The 18,536-nt window shown below is 42.0% G+C and overlaps 1 protein-coding gene across 1 annotated transcript in view; it reads left to right on the top strand.

Annotated features, from left to right (window-relative positions):
• The window catches only part of LOC135520347 (neuroblast differentiation-associated protein AHNAK-like), a 38,002-nt gene that overhangs the window by 14,460 nt on the left and 5,006 nt on the right, over nt 1-18,536 (top strand). The window contains exons 7-11 of the mRNA XM_064945824.1: nt 1,714-1,832; nt 2,401-2,607; nt 17,330-17,387; nt 17,678-17,798; nt 18,009-18,181. Of these exons, the coding sequence (XP_064801896.1) occupies nt 1,714-1,832; nt 2,401-2,607; nt 17,330-17,387; nt 17,678-17,798; nt 18,009-18,181 (678 nt within the window). The remainder of the gene's footprint in view (nt 1-1,713; nt 1,833-2,400; nt 2,608-17,329; nt 17,388-17,677; nt 17,799-18,008; nt 18,182-18,536) is intronic.

Genomic DNA, 18,536 nt, shown 5'->3' on the forward strand with positions numbered 1-18,536 from the left:
CCAAATCGATCACTTGCAAATAATAGGCATTCCCAGCAGTATAGTTTGCAGTGCTTCTCGGAGCCTATGAGTCATTGATAGCGCCCATAGTTGAAAGCGGCGAACGAACCCCTTTCCCGCCTGTGACAGGCTTTGTAGCGTCGGCGTCTACCTCTCCTGACAATGTCTAATTTTTCTTGAAAATTTTGTCTTGAGAATGGTGTTATAATTATATCCTCGACCAAATTGATATCTTCTCCTTCTGCCATTGTGGGTTGAAAAAACAGCTTCGTAGTACCCGAATGAATTCGTTGATCAATTTTAGTTTCCTAGTTCTGAGACCTGCCCATATAGGACCTGCCTCTCAATATTGGTAATCCAATCAAAAGACGTGCACGCACTACGCCTGCTAGCTGGCTCCTGTGTAACACTGGAGCCTGCCAGCAGGCGTACAATAGCCAACTCTAAAGCTGATTGGTTGACACTAAATTTTAATTTCCATTCACTTTAAGCTACAAGCGCCCGCACTGTTGATTCTGATGGCCTGAGGGCAGATTTTAGACCCCTGGCAACACATGATGGCTGAATATGATTGGATAAAAGATCTAACATAAAGACCAGCCCTCCAAATCTCAACCTGGGGCTGGAAGGAGTGCAACCAAGAGGAACGCTATGAAATGAAGAGTGTAACTCTTACTCTGGGGAATAATTTAATACATATTTGTGGGAAAATATATATTTTTTAAATTATATTCTGATGTTGTTTAGGCCAGCAGAGAAGGCCTTGCTGGCCCTGACGGCCCACCACTGGGTTTACAGAAATGTGTTGTTGCTATATCAGTTAACGTCACTGTTAGGATTGTGTATTGGAGGAAAATTAGGTGCAGGAGAGCAGAGTGTAGTGAACAGGCACACTTTTTTATTCCGGTCAAAATGACAGCACACAGTAACATAAAATGTGCCCAAAACACGGAACATAGACAAAAAGTAACGTGCGTAACAATATCCACACACCTTGCCTGACGAGGATTCAGTCTCCTAGCTGGCTAGTTGTACTCCAGGTTGCGGTGGTCAATCCAGATGAGGAAAGGGTGTTTAGCCCCCTCAAGCCAATGTCTCCACGCCTTCAAAGTCTTAACTACAGTCAACAGCTCCCGGTCCCCCACATCATAGTTCCGCTCCGCCGGGCTGAGCTTATTCGAGAAGAAAGCACAGGGGCGGAGCTTCGGTGGCGTGCCCGAACACTGAGAGAGCACGGCTCCTATCCCAGCCTCTGACGCGTCCACCTCCACTATGAATACCAAAGAGGGATCCGGATGGGCCAGCACGGGAGCCGAGGTAAACAGAGCTCTCAGCTGCCCAAAAACCCTGTCCGCCTCAACCGACCACTGCAGACGTACAGGAGTGAGGTAATGGGAGCAGCCACCTGGCCAAAACCCTGGATAAATCTCCGGTAGTAATTGGCCAACCCTAAAAATCGCTGCACCTCCTTTACCGTGGTGGGAGTCGGCCAATTACTCACGGCTGCTATGCGGTCACTCTCCATCACCAACCTGATGTGGAAATGCAATACCCTAGGAAGGAGATGAACTGATGAAAGAACAGGCATTTCTCAGCCTTGATGTACAGGTCATGTTCCAACAGTCGGCACGTGTAGCGGAGTATATCAGAATGTCATCGATATACACCACTACACCCTGCCCATGCAGGTCCCTGAAAATCTCGTCTACGAAGGATAAGAAGACTGATGGAGAATTCATCAACCCGTATGGCATGACGAGGTACTCAAAATGCCCTAAGGTGGTACTAAACGCTGTCTTCCACTCGTCTCCCTCTCGGATACGCACTAGATTGTACGCACTCCTGAGATCCAGTTTAGTGAAGATGCGCACCCCGTGCATTGACTCAATCGCCGTGGCGATAAGATAACTGTACCTCACCGTGATTTGATTGAGACCTCCATAATCAATGCACGGGGGCAGACCTCCATCCTTCTTCTTCACAAAAAAGAAACTCGAGGAGGCGGGTGAAGTGGAGGACCGAATGTACCCGTGACCCAGGGATTCGGAGACATATGTCTCCATAGCCACCGTCTCCGCTTGCGACAGGGGATACAAATGACTCCTGGGAAGTGCAGCGTCTACCAGGAGATTTATCCCACAATCCTTCTTACAGAAGGCGAGAGCCAAATCGGCATATTCTGGGGGAATGCGCACGGTGGAGACCTGGTCTGGCATTTCCACCGTGGTAGCACCAACGGAAACCCCTACACACCTCCCTGAGCACTCTCGCGACCACCCCGTGAGAGCCCTCTTGTTGCCAGGAAATGGTGGGGTCATGACGAGAACTCAGGGAAACAAACAGGTGGACAACAGAGGACTCTGGATGAGAGTGGTGCATACTCACCTGTGGTGACGTCAGAGTGTCCTGCCTGCTGCCTCGACTCCCAGAGGGACCAACCCGGCACCGACCAGCAGTGTACCCTCTGCGGCCACAGATGATGCATGTGAAGGCCCCTCCTCCGGCCTCCCTACGCGCAGCCCCTCCCAACACCATGAGCACCGGAGCGGGAGTGCTGGGAGGTGGAACTGACAAAGCCCCCTCAGGACGTCCACGGATGACCAGCAGGTTACTTGGCAACACTGCGCACATACCCAGAAGCAAAGTAATTTACATAGAGTTTGAATAAAACCAGTTAATTTGGTAAATCTAGCCTGCTATAATTTTTTCAAGACATAGACCTAATGCCTGTGCCTTATGTAAAAATAGTCTTAGTTAGCTTGTCAACTATAAAAACGGGTTCAATCAGATAACCTTGCTTGGAAGATAAAACTACTTTCAACGCACACTAATCCCATGTCCCTGGCGCTAGAGTAGTGAATTCAAATAGCTTTGGCTGCCGTCTATTGGAAAGAAATGGTAACTACACTGAGTCAAAGTAGACTTAAATAATATATGCTATTTAGCAGACTACATGGTAGTCTAAACAGATCATAGAAACAGGATTACAATGTTGATGTCATGGATGGTCAGTCCTTGCATCTATTGCTCTGTCTATGAATTTGAGAGTGGATACATTTCTCCAACCCCACCCCTCAGCTTTTTACCAAAAGAGGAGCAGGGAGACACTTTGTTATTGTTGCTGATTGCCACTTTAAGAAGTTAAGATGCAGATTAAATACACACCAGAATATGTTACAGATCATATACAAACGTCCCATCACTCAGACAGTTAGTGAATACACAGCATCCAGCACAGCAAAACAATCAATCAATCAATCAAATGTATTTTACAAAAGCCCTTTTCACATCAAAAGAATAACCACAGTGGTTATAGAGAGTGCAACAGTTAATTGGCTTTTCATAGCTGAGCATTCATAGGTTGAGAAAGAGAGGTGAAACAGCAGGACCGGAACAAGGTAGCACATCTGTTGAAACGAATAAAAAATAAATAAGTGGAACAACAATTCCACTCCGATTCCCTTCATGGATGGATGTATCTTTGAATTTGTTGTTGAATGTCCTTCGCCATTTTCGGAACACCAGCCAGCTCCCCCAAGGTGATCGATAGTATGTCTTGGCTCGCACTGTGATTATTGTGATTCTGAGCTCACAGGTTCATACAGGGAGTTATGGTCTTCACTGATCTAACTCTTCGTCAGCTCCGTCTGTGGCGTATAGGGGCAGGACTATGACCTCTTCTCCACCGAAGCACAGGAACACTCTGGCACTCAGGGGTCAGTTTGGCATGCTGTACTAACCGTTCTTTCCTATTGGTAGAAAACAATTAAGGCATCTATAGTTATATTCAAGAAACACTGCATATACTTGAAATAAGCAATAGTCTTAGAAATAACATTTGCATGTACCTCCTCTGCCTCCTGCACAGTCTCCTCCAGGATGAAAACATTTTCAGGGATGAAGATGTCATCCTGATAACAAACAAAGGTTTTGTTAAGACAACTGAACCCAAATATATCAGTTGGCATGAACAAGCTCCCGGTCTTGTAGGCTTTGTCAACACACACACACACACACACACACACACACACACACACACACACACACACACACACACTCACACTCACACTCACACTCACACTCACACTCACACACACACACACACACACACACACACACACACACACACACACACACACACACACTCACACTCACACTCACACTCACACTCACACACACACACACACAGCAAATACAGGGACATTTATTTTTCAGAAAACATTAGCTATGTCAACTTCAGTCTAGCTAAATGAGGTGGAGGTAACGAAACATTACAAAAACAAATCTGCCAACAAAATGTATCACAGTACTTGACTAACTGAGGTGGAAGGTCGCTACAGTAACTATCTAATAACAGGAGTACGCGGAGAAACTATGTTGAAATTTTTATTGCAGTTGAGTTGCTTGCTAACGTTATTTGCTGGAGGGTGTTACACAAAACACTTCAGACGCAATTAGCTAGTTACCTTCAACTAGAGTTGCAACAAAGTATTCCAGTATCTAACGCTAGCCGAGTCAACAACAGTCATGACCGGTTAACGTTACATCACTGCATTGACTGGCGTTGCCTCCTCCGTTCAGTCGCTTTCGCTTGACTCCAAAGTCAGCGAAGTTGATGATGATCGGTCGGTAACCCCTACACCATAACCCTCAAAATGTCAAATCGTGCCGTTAAATTCTACAACCACCGAAAAGGAAGTGATTCCCAAACCTTCCATAACAAAGACATCATCTACAGAGATGAACCTGGAGAAGAGTTCCCTAAGCAAGCTGGTCCTGGGGCTCTGTTCACAAACACAAACACACCCCACAGAGCCCCAGGACAGCAACACAATTATACCCAACCAAATCATGAGAAAACAAAAATATAATTACTTGACACATTGGAAAGAATTAACTAAGAAACAGATCAAACTAGAATGCTATTTGGCCCTAAACAGAGAGTACACAGTGGCAGAATACCTGACCACTGTGACTGACCCAAACTTAAGGAAAGCTTTGACTATGTACAGACTCAGTGAGCATAGCCTTGCTATTGAGAATAGTGATGGGTCGTTAGCGAACGAGTCAGCTCAAAGAGCCGGCTCTTGTAGGTGAACGTTGGGAGCCGGCTCGCATATCAGAAGAGCCAAATTTATTTATAATTTTTTTTTTTAAATTAAGATATGAATAATCAAAATATTTAAATGAATAGAATTAACTAATTCAAAGAACGAAAAAAGAAATAAGATAATATAGGCAGGCCTACATGCTCAAGCACACACACACAGTCGTTCTGAAAGATCTGCAGATTCTCTGAGCTGGTGGAAGAACAAGGCCTCTGTCCACCCATGGCTTACTAAAGTCATGACAGGGAGACTCTGCATAGTGGCCACATCCGTTCCCTCTGAGAGGGTCTTCTCAAAAACGGGACAAATAATTACTGAGAGAAGAAACCGCATCAGCCACTCAAAAGTGAGGCAGCTTGCATTGCTGAATACAAATCTCTCATAAGAGCAAAATATGGTCAGAATTGCTGTGTGCTGCTGGTTATAACATGGCAATAAAGAAGAGAGAGAAAAGAGGGACCAGTTTAATGTTTTAAGTGGGATGCTGCAGTTTTGCATATTGTTATTTTTTTTGTTGATATGGTGCAATATTCTATTATGCTGTTCAGATTGTATTAATTTTGAATGGTCAGATTTATATGCACTTTGTTAATATACATTAAAAAGTTTTACTTTAAATGCAAATGCTTAATAGCATTCTTTTTCATAACAAACCAATGCATTTTTAAATACATTGTGGTTAAGGTAGAGTATGATTTCATTTAATAATTTAATTAGAATTGTTTTAACACCAATCATAGTCAAACTATTGCAAACTGTGACTTGAAAAAATACAAAACATATATTTTTTAAAGTTCCGTTTGGGAGCCAAAAAAGCCGTCTCTTTTTGGTGAGCTGAGCCTAACGAGCCGGCTCACCGAAAAGAGTTGGAATGCCCATCACTAATTGAGAAAGGCCGCCGTAGGCAGACCTGGCTCTCAAGAGAAGACAGGCTATGTGCACACTGCCCACAAAATGAGGTGGAAACTGAGCTGCACTTCCTAACCTCCTCTCCAATGTATGACCACATTAGAGACACATATTTCCCTCAGATTACACAGATCCACAAAGAATTAGAAAACAAACCCGATTTTGATAAACTCCCATATCTACTGGGTGAAATTCCACAGTGTGCCATCACAGCAGCAAAATTTGTGACCTGTTGCCACAAGAAAAGGGCAACCAGTTAAGAACAAACACCATTGTAAATACAATCCACATTTATGCTTATTTATTTTCCCTTTTGTACTTTAACCATTTGTACATTGTTACAACACTGTATATATACAGTACATAATATGACATTTGCAATGTCTTTATTCTTTTGGAACTTCTGTGAGTGTAATGTTTACTGTTCATTTTTTATTGTTAATTCCACTTTTGTATATTATCTATTCCACTTGCTTTGGCAATGTTAACATATGTTTCCCATGCCAATAAAGCATCTTGAATTGAATTGTTCTACTCCTCCAGTCTATCTCTATCTCGGGTCACACACACCACATCTTATCTATGGAATGCCAGCTGTAGGTCAATTGTTAGCTCAAGCCCTAGAGGCCCAACTCAGTCCCACATACACAGATGAGAGAGTACTTATCATAGCTATTCGATGCATAAACAGTATTAACATCATCTTGTAATTTTTCTCTCACAAAATAATTTGTTGATACTTCAATGGTCTTAAAATTCCAAATCAAATAGTTAAATGATCCTTGGTGTAACCTTCTTAAAACAATTCCCCACACACATACACTAGCCAGCTCACTAACACCCAATGGAAATGATGGGGGCATGTGAGCATGTTTAAAAAAAAAAAGAAATGTCCATACAACCTGAAATCAATGATGTCATCGTTGTAGGAGCTAGATGAGTATGTCAAGTCAGGGTGAGGTTTGTAATGCAAATGTCTGCACTAACTACTGGCATGGATGGTGTTTTAATATGCTGATGTGAAACATTTAATACCCGAAAAAAGATATCAAGGATGCATATAGAGTAGGTAAAACCATACATTTTGAAGAGACACTCTGAATTGGCATATTTTTGTACAGTGGTATGTAGAGTACAGTACATATTAAAAGTTAAATATTCACAAGCATACAGTTTGTCTTGAGTCAATAGAGAGCTCATAAAAAAACAACCTTAGTTTTGGAGAAAATCTCAGTCGGCCTCTAATCTCTTACAGCTCTGCACAATGTGAATGCATGTCAAATAATAGGAATTATTACCTGAAATCATTTCAAATCTAATTCCATATTTGGTTTGATGTAACTTTTTTTAAGGTGTTTTGGCCATTAAAAAAACATGCTCATATGCCCCCATGACTTCCATTAAATGTTAGGTTGTGGTGGCTAAAGTTAGCTGAAGGTTGTAGTGGATGTTTAAACTAAACTGAGCCATGGATTACAGTTTCTCTTGGTCCATTGTCACGTTCTGACCTTAGTTCCTTTGTTTTGTCTTTGTTTTAGTATGGTCTGGGCGTGAGTTGGGGTGGGCAGTCTATGTTTGTTTTTCTATGTTGTATTTTGCGATTGGCCTGGCATGGTTCTCAATCAGAGGCAGGTGTCGTTAGTTGTCTCTGATTGAGAATCATACTTAGGTAGCCTTTTCGTACCAGTGTTTCATGGGTGATTGTTTTCTGTGTCTGTGTGTTCCACACGGAACTGTTTCGGTTTTCCTTTCTGTCTTTCAAGTTGTTATTTTGTATTTCTGTGTTCAGTGTTTTTGTTCATTAAAATATGAAGAACACGTACCACGCTGCATATTGGTCCGATCCCATAACACCCATAGACTACTTTCAGGGTGAGGAACCATCTAACATAACTGTAAAACAGTAAGCAACTCCTTTAAGTCATTTAGCAGAGGCTGTTATCCATAGCGAAGTACATATTCAGTGCTTGATCGTTTGGTGGGAATAGTGACTCATAAAGACCTTGATTCTCTCTGTCAACACCATCATGTACTCAGACAGAGTGCTGGTGATGCATTCTGGGAAGGTGGTGGAGTTTGACAGCCCAACTGATCAGTGTCAAAGAGACTACTCCATTTTCTGCAAGCTGGTTGGTGCGTGGGGGGAGAGAGAGTAGAAGCCATCAGAGGACTAATGCAAATGGGAAATGTCAATGGGAATCTCTCTCTGTTTCCCCACAGGAGACCAGTGGTGGATGGAATCGGTGGACCAACCAACCACCCGTCCAATGGCGGTGGTAGAAGTTGGCCCTATAAACATTACTGGTCCAGGGTTAGATTTTTTAAATCCCCATGAGCGTTAAGGTTAGGATTGGGGTAGGGAAATCTGATCCTAGATCTGTGGTTAAGTGCGGAGACTTCTTCCTCGAGGCCCACTGACTGACATTTGACCTTTGACCTCAGAGAGTAAGGTATGAATAATCCAACCCGAGAAATTTTATTATCTTTTAGGAAGTCGGGTTAATTTTCTAGCTTTTTATTCATGAAACGCGTTAATGTGGTACAAAAGAACTGACGATGTGTCAATAGCACAGAAGTAATGAAGAAACAATGAATAAGTACTTTAATTGCTTTTGTATGAAGGGAGTATACTATAGCACTATAATGGCTTTTGGCTGAAAAGTTGTCATCCTAGACAAATCAGTCATTCACTTTGCAGCATCGTCAATAATTTATGAATGTCTGAGATGTCTCTTGCACCTGGTCTGTTGACAGTATGATCTGTATAGCTAGAGTGCACAATAATGGACATTCTTCACATAGATAAAATGCATGTTTACACATTGTTTGCTGTATGGACTTGTTGCTGACAAATAGACTGAGATAAAGACAATTTAAAGTTGCTGTTTCTCTATTTGTTTGCCATTCACACAGAGCACATTTGTTTGGAAGCTCCTCACAGTATTGTTACGTCTGAGGATTTCAAGCCATTCTGTAGCAAAACTACTAATATCAGTCATTTGAGAATGTTTCTGTTTTGTAATATACTGTAAGAGAGAACATCTCAGGGAGAATTGCCTTTACATGCAGCGTTTTCAGTAGTGGTCAGTACTCTCATGTACAGTAAAATGAAGGTGTAACATTTTCAAAATAAAATGGCTGCACTGGTTTTACACGTCTGGTCACTTTTTAGATTTATTGAGTTTGCTTGAACATCATTATGACAATCGTCATAATCGTCATATTTCTATGATTTACACATCTCATGTTAAGTTTGGGTTGATCAAAATGTCAGTGCGATTACATAATTGTCTTTTTACTAGGCATGTCAGTGAAGAACAAATTCTTATTTTCAATGACGGCCTAGGAACAGTGGGTTAACTGCCTGTTCAGGGGCAGAACGACAGATTTTGTACCTTGTCAGCTCAGGGATTTGAACTTGCAACCTTTCAGTTACTAGTCCAATGCTCTAACCACTAGGCTACACTAGTCCAATGGTAATTGGAAGGAGTAGCCCCACCTTAAAGGTATGGTTACACAGTAAGAATGTGATGATGTCTCATAAATCAGTTCTATTCAAGTCTTAATCCCTAGATCATGCTACACCTTCCTTGTTGTGCCTTATAATTACCATGAGTCATGAATGAACGCCAAGCAGCCCCTCCCTTGAAAAAAGGACAACTCTTTGGCACACCTTTGCATTTTTTTTCTTCTATGACCAGTCTATTTGTTTTCCTCCTGTCTTTGCGTGGAGAGGGCTCCCCCCCCCCCCTCCCTCTATCTCACAGTTCCAGTTTAGAGAGGCCAGGTTTCAGTGCTCACGGTGCCTACCTGGACTGGGGAAGTTGTGTGTGTGGCTGGGAAGACATGCCGAATGTGGAACCAGTTCGTCTGCTTTGGGGAGAGTATGCTTTCGCTGACTGAGGCACGGTGTAGGCAGTCCTACAGGAGTAAACGACAGGGACCGATAACATTGTGTCGCAGCTCTCTCACATTGGCGGTTAAACTCTTCAATGGCTGACTAACAAGAACAAACACAGTCAAAATAGCCCAATGGAGCCTAAGGTAAGAGTTGTCAACCTTTGCTGAAGTACTCCATCCAGACTATATGGTGCCAGGTACTATTGTTGTTGTTTAAGAAGTCCACAATGATGTCATCGTTGTAGGAGCTAGATGAGTATGTCAAGTCAGGGTGAGGTTTGTAATGCAAATGTCTACACTAACTACTGGCATGGACGGTGTTTTAATATGCTGATGTGAAACATTTAATACCTGAAAAAAAAGATATCAAGGATGCATATAGAGTAGGTGAAACCATACATTTTGAAGAGACACTCTGAATTGGCATATTTCTGTACAGTGGTATGTAGAGTACAGTACATATGAAAAGTTAAATATTCACAAGCATACAGTTTGTCTTGAGTCAATAGAGAGCTCATAAAAAAACAACCTTAGATTTGGTGAAAATCTCAGTCGCCTCTAATCTCTTCCAGCTCTGCACAATGTGATGGAATGTCAAACAATAGGAATTATTTGAACAGAGTAAATGTTAATAACGTGCCATGTTTCATGAAATATGATTGCAGCATTTAGCTTACTGTCAGTGCACTCGTCTTTATGAGTGAATATACAGGTAACTGACAAAATAAAGGAAACACCAACATCAAGTGTCTTAATAGGGCGTTGGGCCACCATGAGCCACATCAGCTTCAATGCACCTTGGCATAGATTCTACAAGTGTCTGGAACTCTGTTGGAGGGATGCGACACCATTCTTCCTCAAGAAATTCTGTCATTTGATGTTTTGTTGATAGTGGTAGAAAACACTGTCTCAGGCGCCACTCCAGAATCTCCCATAAGTGTTCAATTGGGTTGATATCTGGTGACTGAGACGGCCATGGCATTTTGTTTACATCATTTTCATGCTCATCAAACTATTCAGTGACCACTCGTGCCCTGTGAATGAGGGCACTGTCATCCTATGGGGGCATAGCCATGGTAGCCAAAATAATGGCCTGCCCAGTATTTTTTTATACGTGATGGTATGTTAATTGCTTAATTAACTCAGGAACCACACCTGTGTGGAAACATCTGCTTTCAATATACTTTGCATTGCTCATTTACTCAAACTTTTCTGTTATTATCTGTAGTTACCTTTCATAAGGGGGTGTGGGATAATTACATTCAATCTCTGCTCCTGAATGAAAGTTATTCCATTCACTGTCACTGCTGCTCCTGCTCCCCCTCCCAAGAGCTCAAGGGCATCAGGCTGCCCATCATTACGCACACCTGTCACCATCATTACGTGCATCCGCGCAATATTGGACTCACCTGGATTTTGTTGATTTCCCTTCTATATCTGTCTGTTCCTCAGTTTGTTCCCCGTGTCAGCATTATTGTCGGTTTTCTTAAATGTTCACTCCCTGTACTTGTTTCTCGTCTCCAAACGTGTCTCTTCACAGAATGCTGTCACCACAATTTGAAGCATCAGGATTTTTTTTGTTTTTTTGTTGGTGACATCGGTTCCGGGTGCTGCTGCCGGAGGAACCGGGAGTGCCTCAGCTGGCTCGTTGGGCTTCCACGCCTTAGCTGGCTCGAGAGGTTTCCTTGCTTCGGTTGGCTCGGCAGGCTCCCACCCCACGTCATGCCTCAGCCGCCTCGTCAGGCTCCCGCGCCTCAGCCGCTTCGTCAGGCTCCCATGCCTCAGCTGGCTCGTCAGGCTCCCGCGCCTCAGACAAGCTCGTCGGTTTCCCACGTCTCAGCCAGCTCGTCGGGCTGTCACGTCTCAGTCGGCTCGTCAGGATTCCACGCCTCAGCCGGCTCATCTGACTCCGATGTCTCGGCCGGCCCGTCAGGCTCGCCCAGGTGGGACACTCCCGCTCCGCTTCCTGGCACCAGGCTGCCCATCAATACGCACACCTGTGAGCATCATTACGCGCATCAGCGTAATTTTGGATTCACCTGGACTCCTTCACTTTGTTGATTGCCCCCTCTATATCTGTTTGTTCCCCGTGTCAGCATTATTGTCATTATGTTTACCCTGTCCAGACGCTGTCCTTGTTTATTGTCGGTTTTATTAAATGTTCACTCCCTGTACTTGCTTCTCGTCTCCCAGCGTCTGTCCTTACAATTCACATTGCAACAGATTGATGAGTTGGCTGACGTAAATACAATGGGGGAAATTTCAAGCAACACATACAATGAGAATGCAAAACATTAAGGACACCTGCTCTTTCCATGACATAGACTGACCAGCAATGTTCCCTCAATTGTTTTGCATCGCTGAGCAAATTTCAGCATTGTGACACTTCTGTGCGCATTTACTGTAAACACTGAGGCTTTCCCGCTTTAAGTTACAGTTTTAAGTGGCCAACAGTGGCCACAGTCTGGCCTACCAGACCGTGGCCGGTCAGTGCCATTTAAGATGAGGGAGGATGATTTTTTTTCCTTTTCATTAGTAGGCCTTATTTCTATTACAGCATATTTGATGACTGTCGATCATTTTCCATTCACCCAGTTGGTTGTAACTGCGATAGGTTTATGCTACTTACTACATGATACTCCCTATACCCATCATGAGGTTGCTACAACCTAGCCTATGAATGAAAGTTTACAATGTAGGTGCACACAGGTCGAGAGAAAAATGGGAGATGACAGACAGTGACATATTCAATACTGCCTTGCACACTTCTTGCCTGCTTCTAGCGGATATAGGGTGTAATTATTAGTCCAACAGTTGCAAACGAGAGTTTCTATTGGACAAATTCGGGTATGTTTATCCCTGTTTGATCCGTTTTCTTCAGGTTAATAAACTTTTTTCAACAGAATCTGCAGAATGAATACACCCCTGATCACGCTTAAACACAGTTCACTTTCATAGCAGCGATGTTGTATTCCTTCTCGCATCAATGCACTCTCCGGGTCTCACATTTTCCCTTCGCTTGTGGACTTCAATGCACAACACAGATGTATGTGACAAGGTGGAAAAATATTTCCAAGCCAAACCATATCATAACACACAGCCTTACATCCTTGTCACCATATTAGCTAAAGCAATATCATAGTCAACATAGCTAACAGAACTAATGCCTTAGTAAACACGCTACAATCATGTAACGTTAGTGTGCAGTAAGTAAGCAGTTTAGCACTTACACTGGCAGTCCCCGGTGGCAAAAAAATAGTAAAACCAAAAGCGTACCTTGACTTGGAAGAGTTCCAATGTTGTGTTGGATAGTCATAGCTACAGTAGCCAGCTAGCATAGCATTCCTCTGTTTGAGCAGGGTGTTTTAGTAGGCTGAACTAGCTAGCTGCATTTGCTAGCTAAGTAAGTAAAACTGAAAGTGGAAAAAACTATGAAATCTCTCGCTTATCCATTTTGGAAGAAATTAATTTGTTCAAAACTGTTAAAATATTGTCTTTCTCTCTTAGAGTAAACTACTCACAAAATGTTATGCACTGCAGTGCTAGTTAGCTGTAGCTTATGCTTTCAGTACGAGATTAATTCTCTGATCCTTTTATTGGGTGGACAACATGTCAGTTCGTGCTGCAAGAGTTCTGATAGGTTGGACAACATCCTCGGAAGATGTCATAATTACTGTTTAAGCCTATGGAATGGGGTGGGAACCATGAGCCTCCTAGGTTTTGTATTGAAGTCAATGTACCCAGAGGAGGATGGAAGCTAACTGTCCTCCAGCTACACCATGGTGCTACCCTACAGAGTGCTGTTGAGGCTACTGTAGGCCTTCATTTCCAAATAGTATGTTTTAATGAATTACTTGGTGATGTGTTTATTTTTAGTATAGTTTTTTTAACATACATTTTTTTTCATGTTTATTTTAAGAAACTGGTCCTCCCCTTCCTCCTCTGACGAGCCTCCACTTCTACCAGAGTGGCCTACCATTAATTTCTTGGGAGAAAATGCATCCCATAACATTTGAACATGAAAAAACCTGTTTTATCATTCAGCCTACAGTAGCAGCCGATGTGTGTTGTTCAATGTAGACCAACATTCCATTAAACTTTTGAAAAAAACATGCAGGGCTTGATATTAACCTGTTTATCCTTCAGACAAGGGAGGTGACAAAAATGTTTTCAGGTGACTGAAAATGTTGTGGTGTTGTTTGATGCAAGAAACCGCTTTACAAAATAAAATTGATTATTATTTTCATACCAGACAAATTATTGCTACCCTCTGCCTATTTGCTACTGAGCTTATTTCAAAGCCTGTCACAAAATACAACATTCCCCTTTAAGACTAAAAAAAATATTTTCCTGACTGCTTTTCAAAGATGTCTAAAAATGTACTCCCTTATTGTTGACTACAAATGATCTATAACTGGGCTAATAACTCACTAACTAGCAAAGGAAATGAACAAAATGTGCACACATGACTACTATCATGACACAAGGCGAGACCCAGATGCAGACACGGGAGGCAGATGGTTGGAGTCTTAAAGTATTTATTAATCCAGTAGGGTAATGTAAGAGAATAGTCGTGGACAGGCAAAAGGGTCAAAACCAGTTCAGAGTCCAAAAGGTACCGAAGGGCAGGCAGAATCAAGGTCAGGGCAGGCTGGATGATCAGGCAGGCGGGGAAGTAGTCTAGAGTCAGACTGGGGTCAATACCGGGAAGACGATCAATAAGAGAATAGCAAAGGAGTACGGGAAAACTCCTTGGTTGACTTGACTAACATACAAAACAAACTGGCACAGAGAGACAGGAAACACAGGGATAAATACACTGGGAAAAATAAATGACACCTGGAGGGGGTGGAGACAATCACAGGAACAGGTGAAGCAGATCATGACAGCGACATGCAGGGCATGACAGCTACATGCAGCTCTTGCTTTGATCTCAAAACAGTACATCTACTCAAGACCACCCATGCTGTAAACACAGTCCAGCTCAAAGTAAATGGCACAGATCCATATATGGCAATGGTCTATTTGCATATAGGCCTGCTACAGCTCTGATTACATCCCTCCTCTCTCCCTTTCCATCCCTCTTCTCTCCCTTTTTTGACACTGGCCAAAAAGGGTCACTGTCTTTCAGCTGATGGAAAAACTCGAGTCGCACCGCATTATTTCTGCCTCAGGCACAAATTCATGTTGTTACTCCTATGTTATATTTGAGTAAAAGTAAAGATACCTTAATAAAAAAATGACTCAAGTAAAAGTGAAAGTCACCCAATAAAATACTACTTGAGAAAAAGTCTGAAAGTATTTGGTTTTAAATATACTTAAGTATCAAAAGTAAATGTAATTGCTAAAATATATTTAAGTACCAAAAGTAAAAGTATAAATCATTTCAAATTCCTTATGTTACGTATAGCCAGGGCCACGCTCCAACTCTCAGATATCATTTACAAACAAAGTACGTGTTAAGTGAGTCCGTCAGATCAGAGGCAATAGGGATGACAGGGATGTTCTTTTGATAAGTGTGTGAATTAGACCATTTTCCTGTCCTGCGAAGCATTTGAAATGTAATGAGTACTTTTTGAGTGTCAGGGGAAATGTATGGAGTAAAAAGTACAATCTTCTTTAGGAATGTAGTGAAGTAAAAGAAAATGTTGTCAAAAATATAAATAGTAAAGTACAGATAACCCCAAAAAACAATTTAAGTAGTACTTTCAAGTATTTTTGCTAAATTACTTTACACCAGTGCTCATTCATTACGGCTCCAGTGCTGGTTGTAACACTGAGTGGAAATAGGAAGAATGCACTGGTTTCTTGTTTATAAGTGTTGAATACAAAGCCTTGACAGTGCTGAATAAAACTTACACATGAACTCACTCATAAAAATTCCTTGACAGTCTCTCTAGTCATGGTTTTCAACGGTTTGAAATATCACAGTATCAACTTTGCTGTAGCTTTCTTTTATGCCTGCTACGTTACTGCGGACATGGTAATCTGAGCCCTCGGATTGGCCAGCAGTAGGTATATAGTGCACTTGATTTGCTTTCCGGGCCAGCCGGGAAGGCAGAGTTGTACCTTCAGACACATGAAATGGTTCAAAATCACAACAGTTCACCTACCAGGTGCGCAGGGCAGCTGAATTGGGTGCACCTACTGTCAACAGCCCGAGACAAATAAAAAAAATAGATTGATCAGTTGGTGACCACTGCTCTTGAACGTCTCTCCATGGGCTGATATTTCTCCCGGGGGAGCTGCGAGCGTGCAGTCCAGAGGGAACATTGCTGACCAGGTGAATCCAGCTGAATGCTATGATCCCTTATTGATGTCACTTGGTAAATCCACTTCAATCAGTGTAGATGAAGGGGAGGAGATAGGTTAAAGACAGATTTTTAAGCCTTGAGACAATTGAGACATGGATTGGGTATGTGTGTCTAGAGCCATTCAGAGGGGTGAATGGGCAAGACAAAATATTGAAGTGCCATTGAATGGGCTATGGTAGTAGGTGCCAGGCGCACCAGTTGTGTCAAGAACTGCAACGCTGCTGGGTTTTTCACACTCAACAGTTTCCCGTGTGTATCAAGAATGGTCCACCACCCAAAGGACATCCAGCCAACCTGACACAACTGTGGGAAGCATTGGAATCAACATGGGCCAACATTCCTGTGGAACGCTTTCGACACCTTGTAGAGTCCATGCCCCGACCAATTGAGTCTGTCTGAGGGCAAAAGGTGGAGAGCATTAGGTGTTCCTAATGTTTGGTATACTCAGTGTAGTTTAGTAAGTCTGAGGGATGAATCTTTTTTACATATTCATCTTTTGGAGGTATTTTATGATGAAGTAAATTCTGATTATTCTGATCATTGTGGAATTGGTTGGTCATAGAGCAAGCCGTCTCACTAAGCATGTGACACAAATCACTTACACGACTTATACTCTTAACGATTGTTTACAAATCACTTTATTTGAACCCCTGCCCCAGCAAGCTTTTCATAATAGAAAGTGGTGGGTGTGGTCACTTCTGAGTGTACACCTGACTATAGTGCACTTGTCTCTATTTCCCTGGGCAAACTTGTTCCTGTTGTTACCTCCATCTCCCAAGGCCACACCTCGAATACCTCAAAGGTGCAGCTACCTGGGTGTCAACCATGTGCCTATTTGCTTATGGAAACAGGTTACCTCTCCTTAGCCCCTCTTTAGTGGTGATTTCAGATGATTTTGGTCTTTATGTTAGACTGAGCTGTGCCATTATTGTATTTCTTTGTATTTTTTATTCTAGAGTGTAAATATATATTTTTTGCATTTGATACTCATGAAGGCTATTAAAGTAGGCTGCAGTATTTATGCCTATATGATTTGATAATTATAGAATGAAACCAAGCGGAGCATTTATTTTTAATTGATTCTTTCCTCTTCAACAGGTTTAAGCAGAATAACTTTTCATTAAAGGCTGCTGTGAAAACTTTCAGAAGGATCATGGTATGTGAGATCATTCAGCCACGATGATAGTAATAACAAGCATATTACAACACAATAAGCGAAGCAAAAGGAAATGTACTTTTTGAAAAAACACCTATGCCCCAACATGACTTTCTTGATGTGAATTCCATTTTTAAAATATATTTAAAAATGATTGTAAATAACATGTATTTTTAAGTTCATTGTGGAAATTCTGTTTGATGTTTGGGTTATTGGAACATGACCAATGCTGAGGGCACACACCCGTCTTTGCACATTTCTTGTAACTACCTTTGTATATCTGCTTTTAGCCTGGTCACCGTAGGGGAAGGAGCCTCTCTGAGGGGCTGATGCTGGAGGAATCAGAAAAGGGAGGATTGGTCGTTTCCAGCGTTATCGGTGGCTCCTCTGGCAATCAGCGTCTCAAAGAAGGTATGAGTCTTTTATTTCATGTATACCATTTTTGTTGAGGTACTTATGTTTCTTTGAGAAAATGTAAGGTTTCACATTTTGGATTGTTGCCTGAATTTTGTTGAATAGTAAAACACAGTGTAACAGGGAAGAAAAAAATTACATAAAATACATAGACACATTTAGAATCATTGAAATGTTCAGTCACCATACTTTGAACTGTTTTTTCAGGAGATGAAATTGTGGGTGCCACAATTAACTTTGACCAACTGTCGAAAGACGATGTGTTGAAAATACTGAAGCTGATGGATGATAATGGATTTGATGAGAAGGTTCAAGTTCTGACGAAAAATAATTTGAGCAAGAGTATGGGGACCTTGGACAGCATCAAAGCACCAGAGGAGGTTTGTGGAATATAGTTAGTAAATAGAATAAGCAGGGGGGGTATTATTTCAGAAAGGTTGCTGGATAAAATATGTTGTTTTTTAAAGGGACAATTCAATATGTTGGAAATTAAGCCCTTTATTTACTTCCCAGAGTCAGATAACCTTGTGGATACACTTTTTATATCTCTATGTGAAATTTGAAGGAAGTTGCTAACTAGCATTAGCTCAATGACTGAAAGCTAGCATGCTAGCTGTTCCTGACGTTAGTTAGCATTGGCTCGTACCTCCAACTACCTCCAACTTCCTTCATACTGGACACAAAGACATAAAAATGGTATCCACAAGTTCATCTGACTCTGGGGAAGTAAATAAA

This window comes from Oncorhynchus masou, chromosome 4, assembly GCF_036934945.1.
Source record: "Oncorhynchus masou masou isolate Uvic2021 chromosome 4, UVic_Omas_1.1, whole genome shotgun sequence".
In the NCBI taxonomy this organism is placed as follows: Eukaryota; Metazoa; Chordata; class Actinopteri; order Salmoniformes; family Salmonidae; genus Oncorhynchus; species Oncorhynchus masou.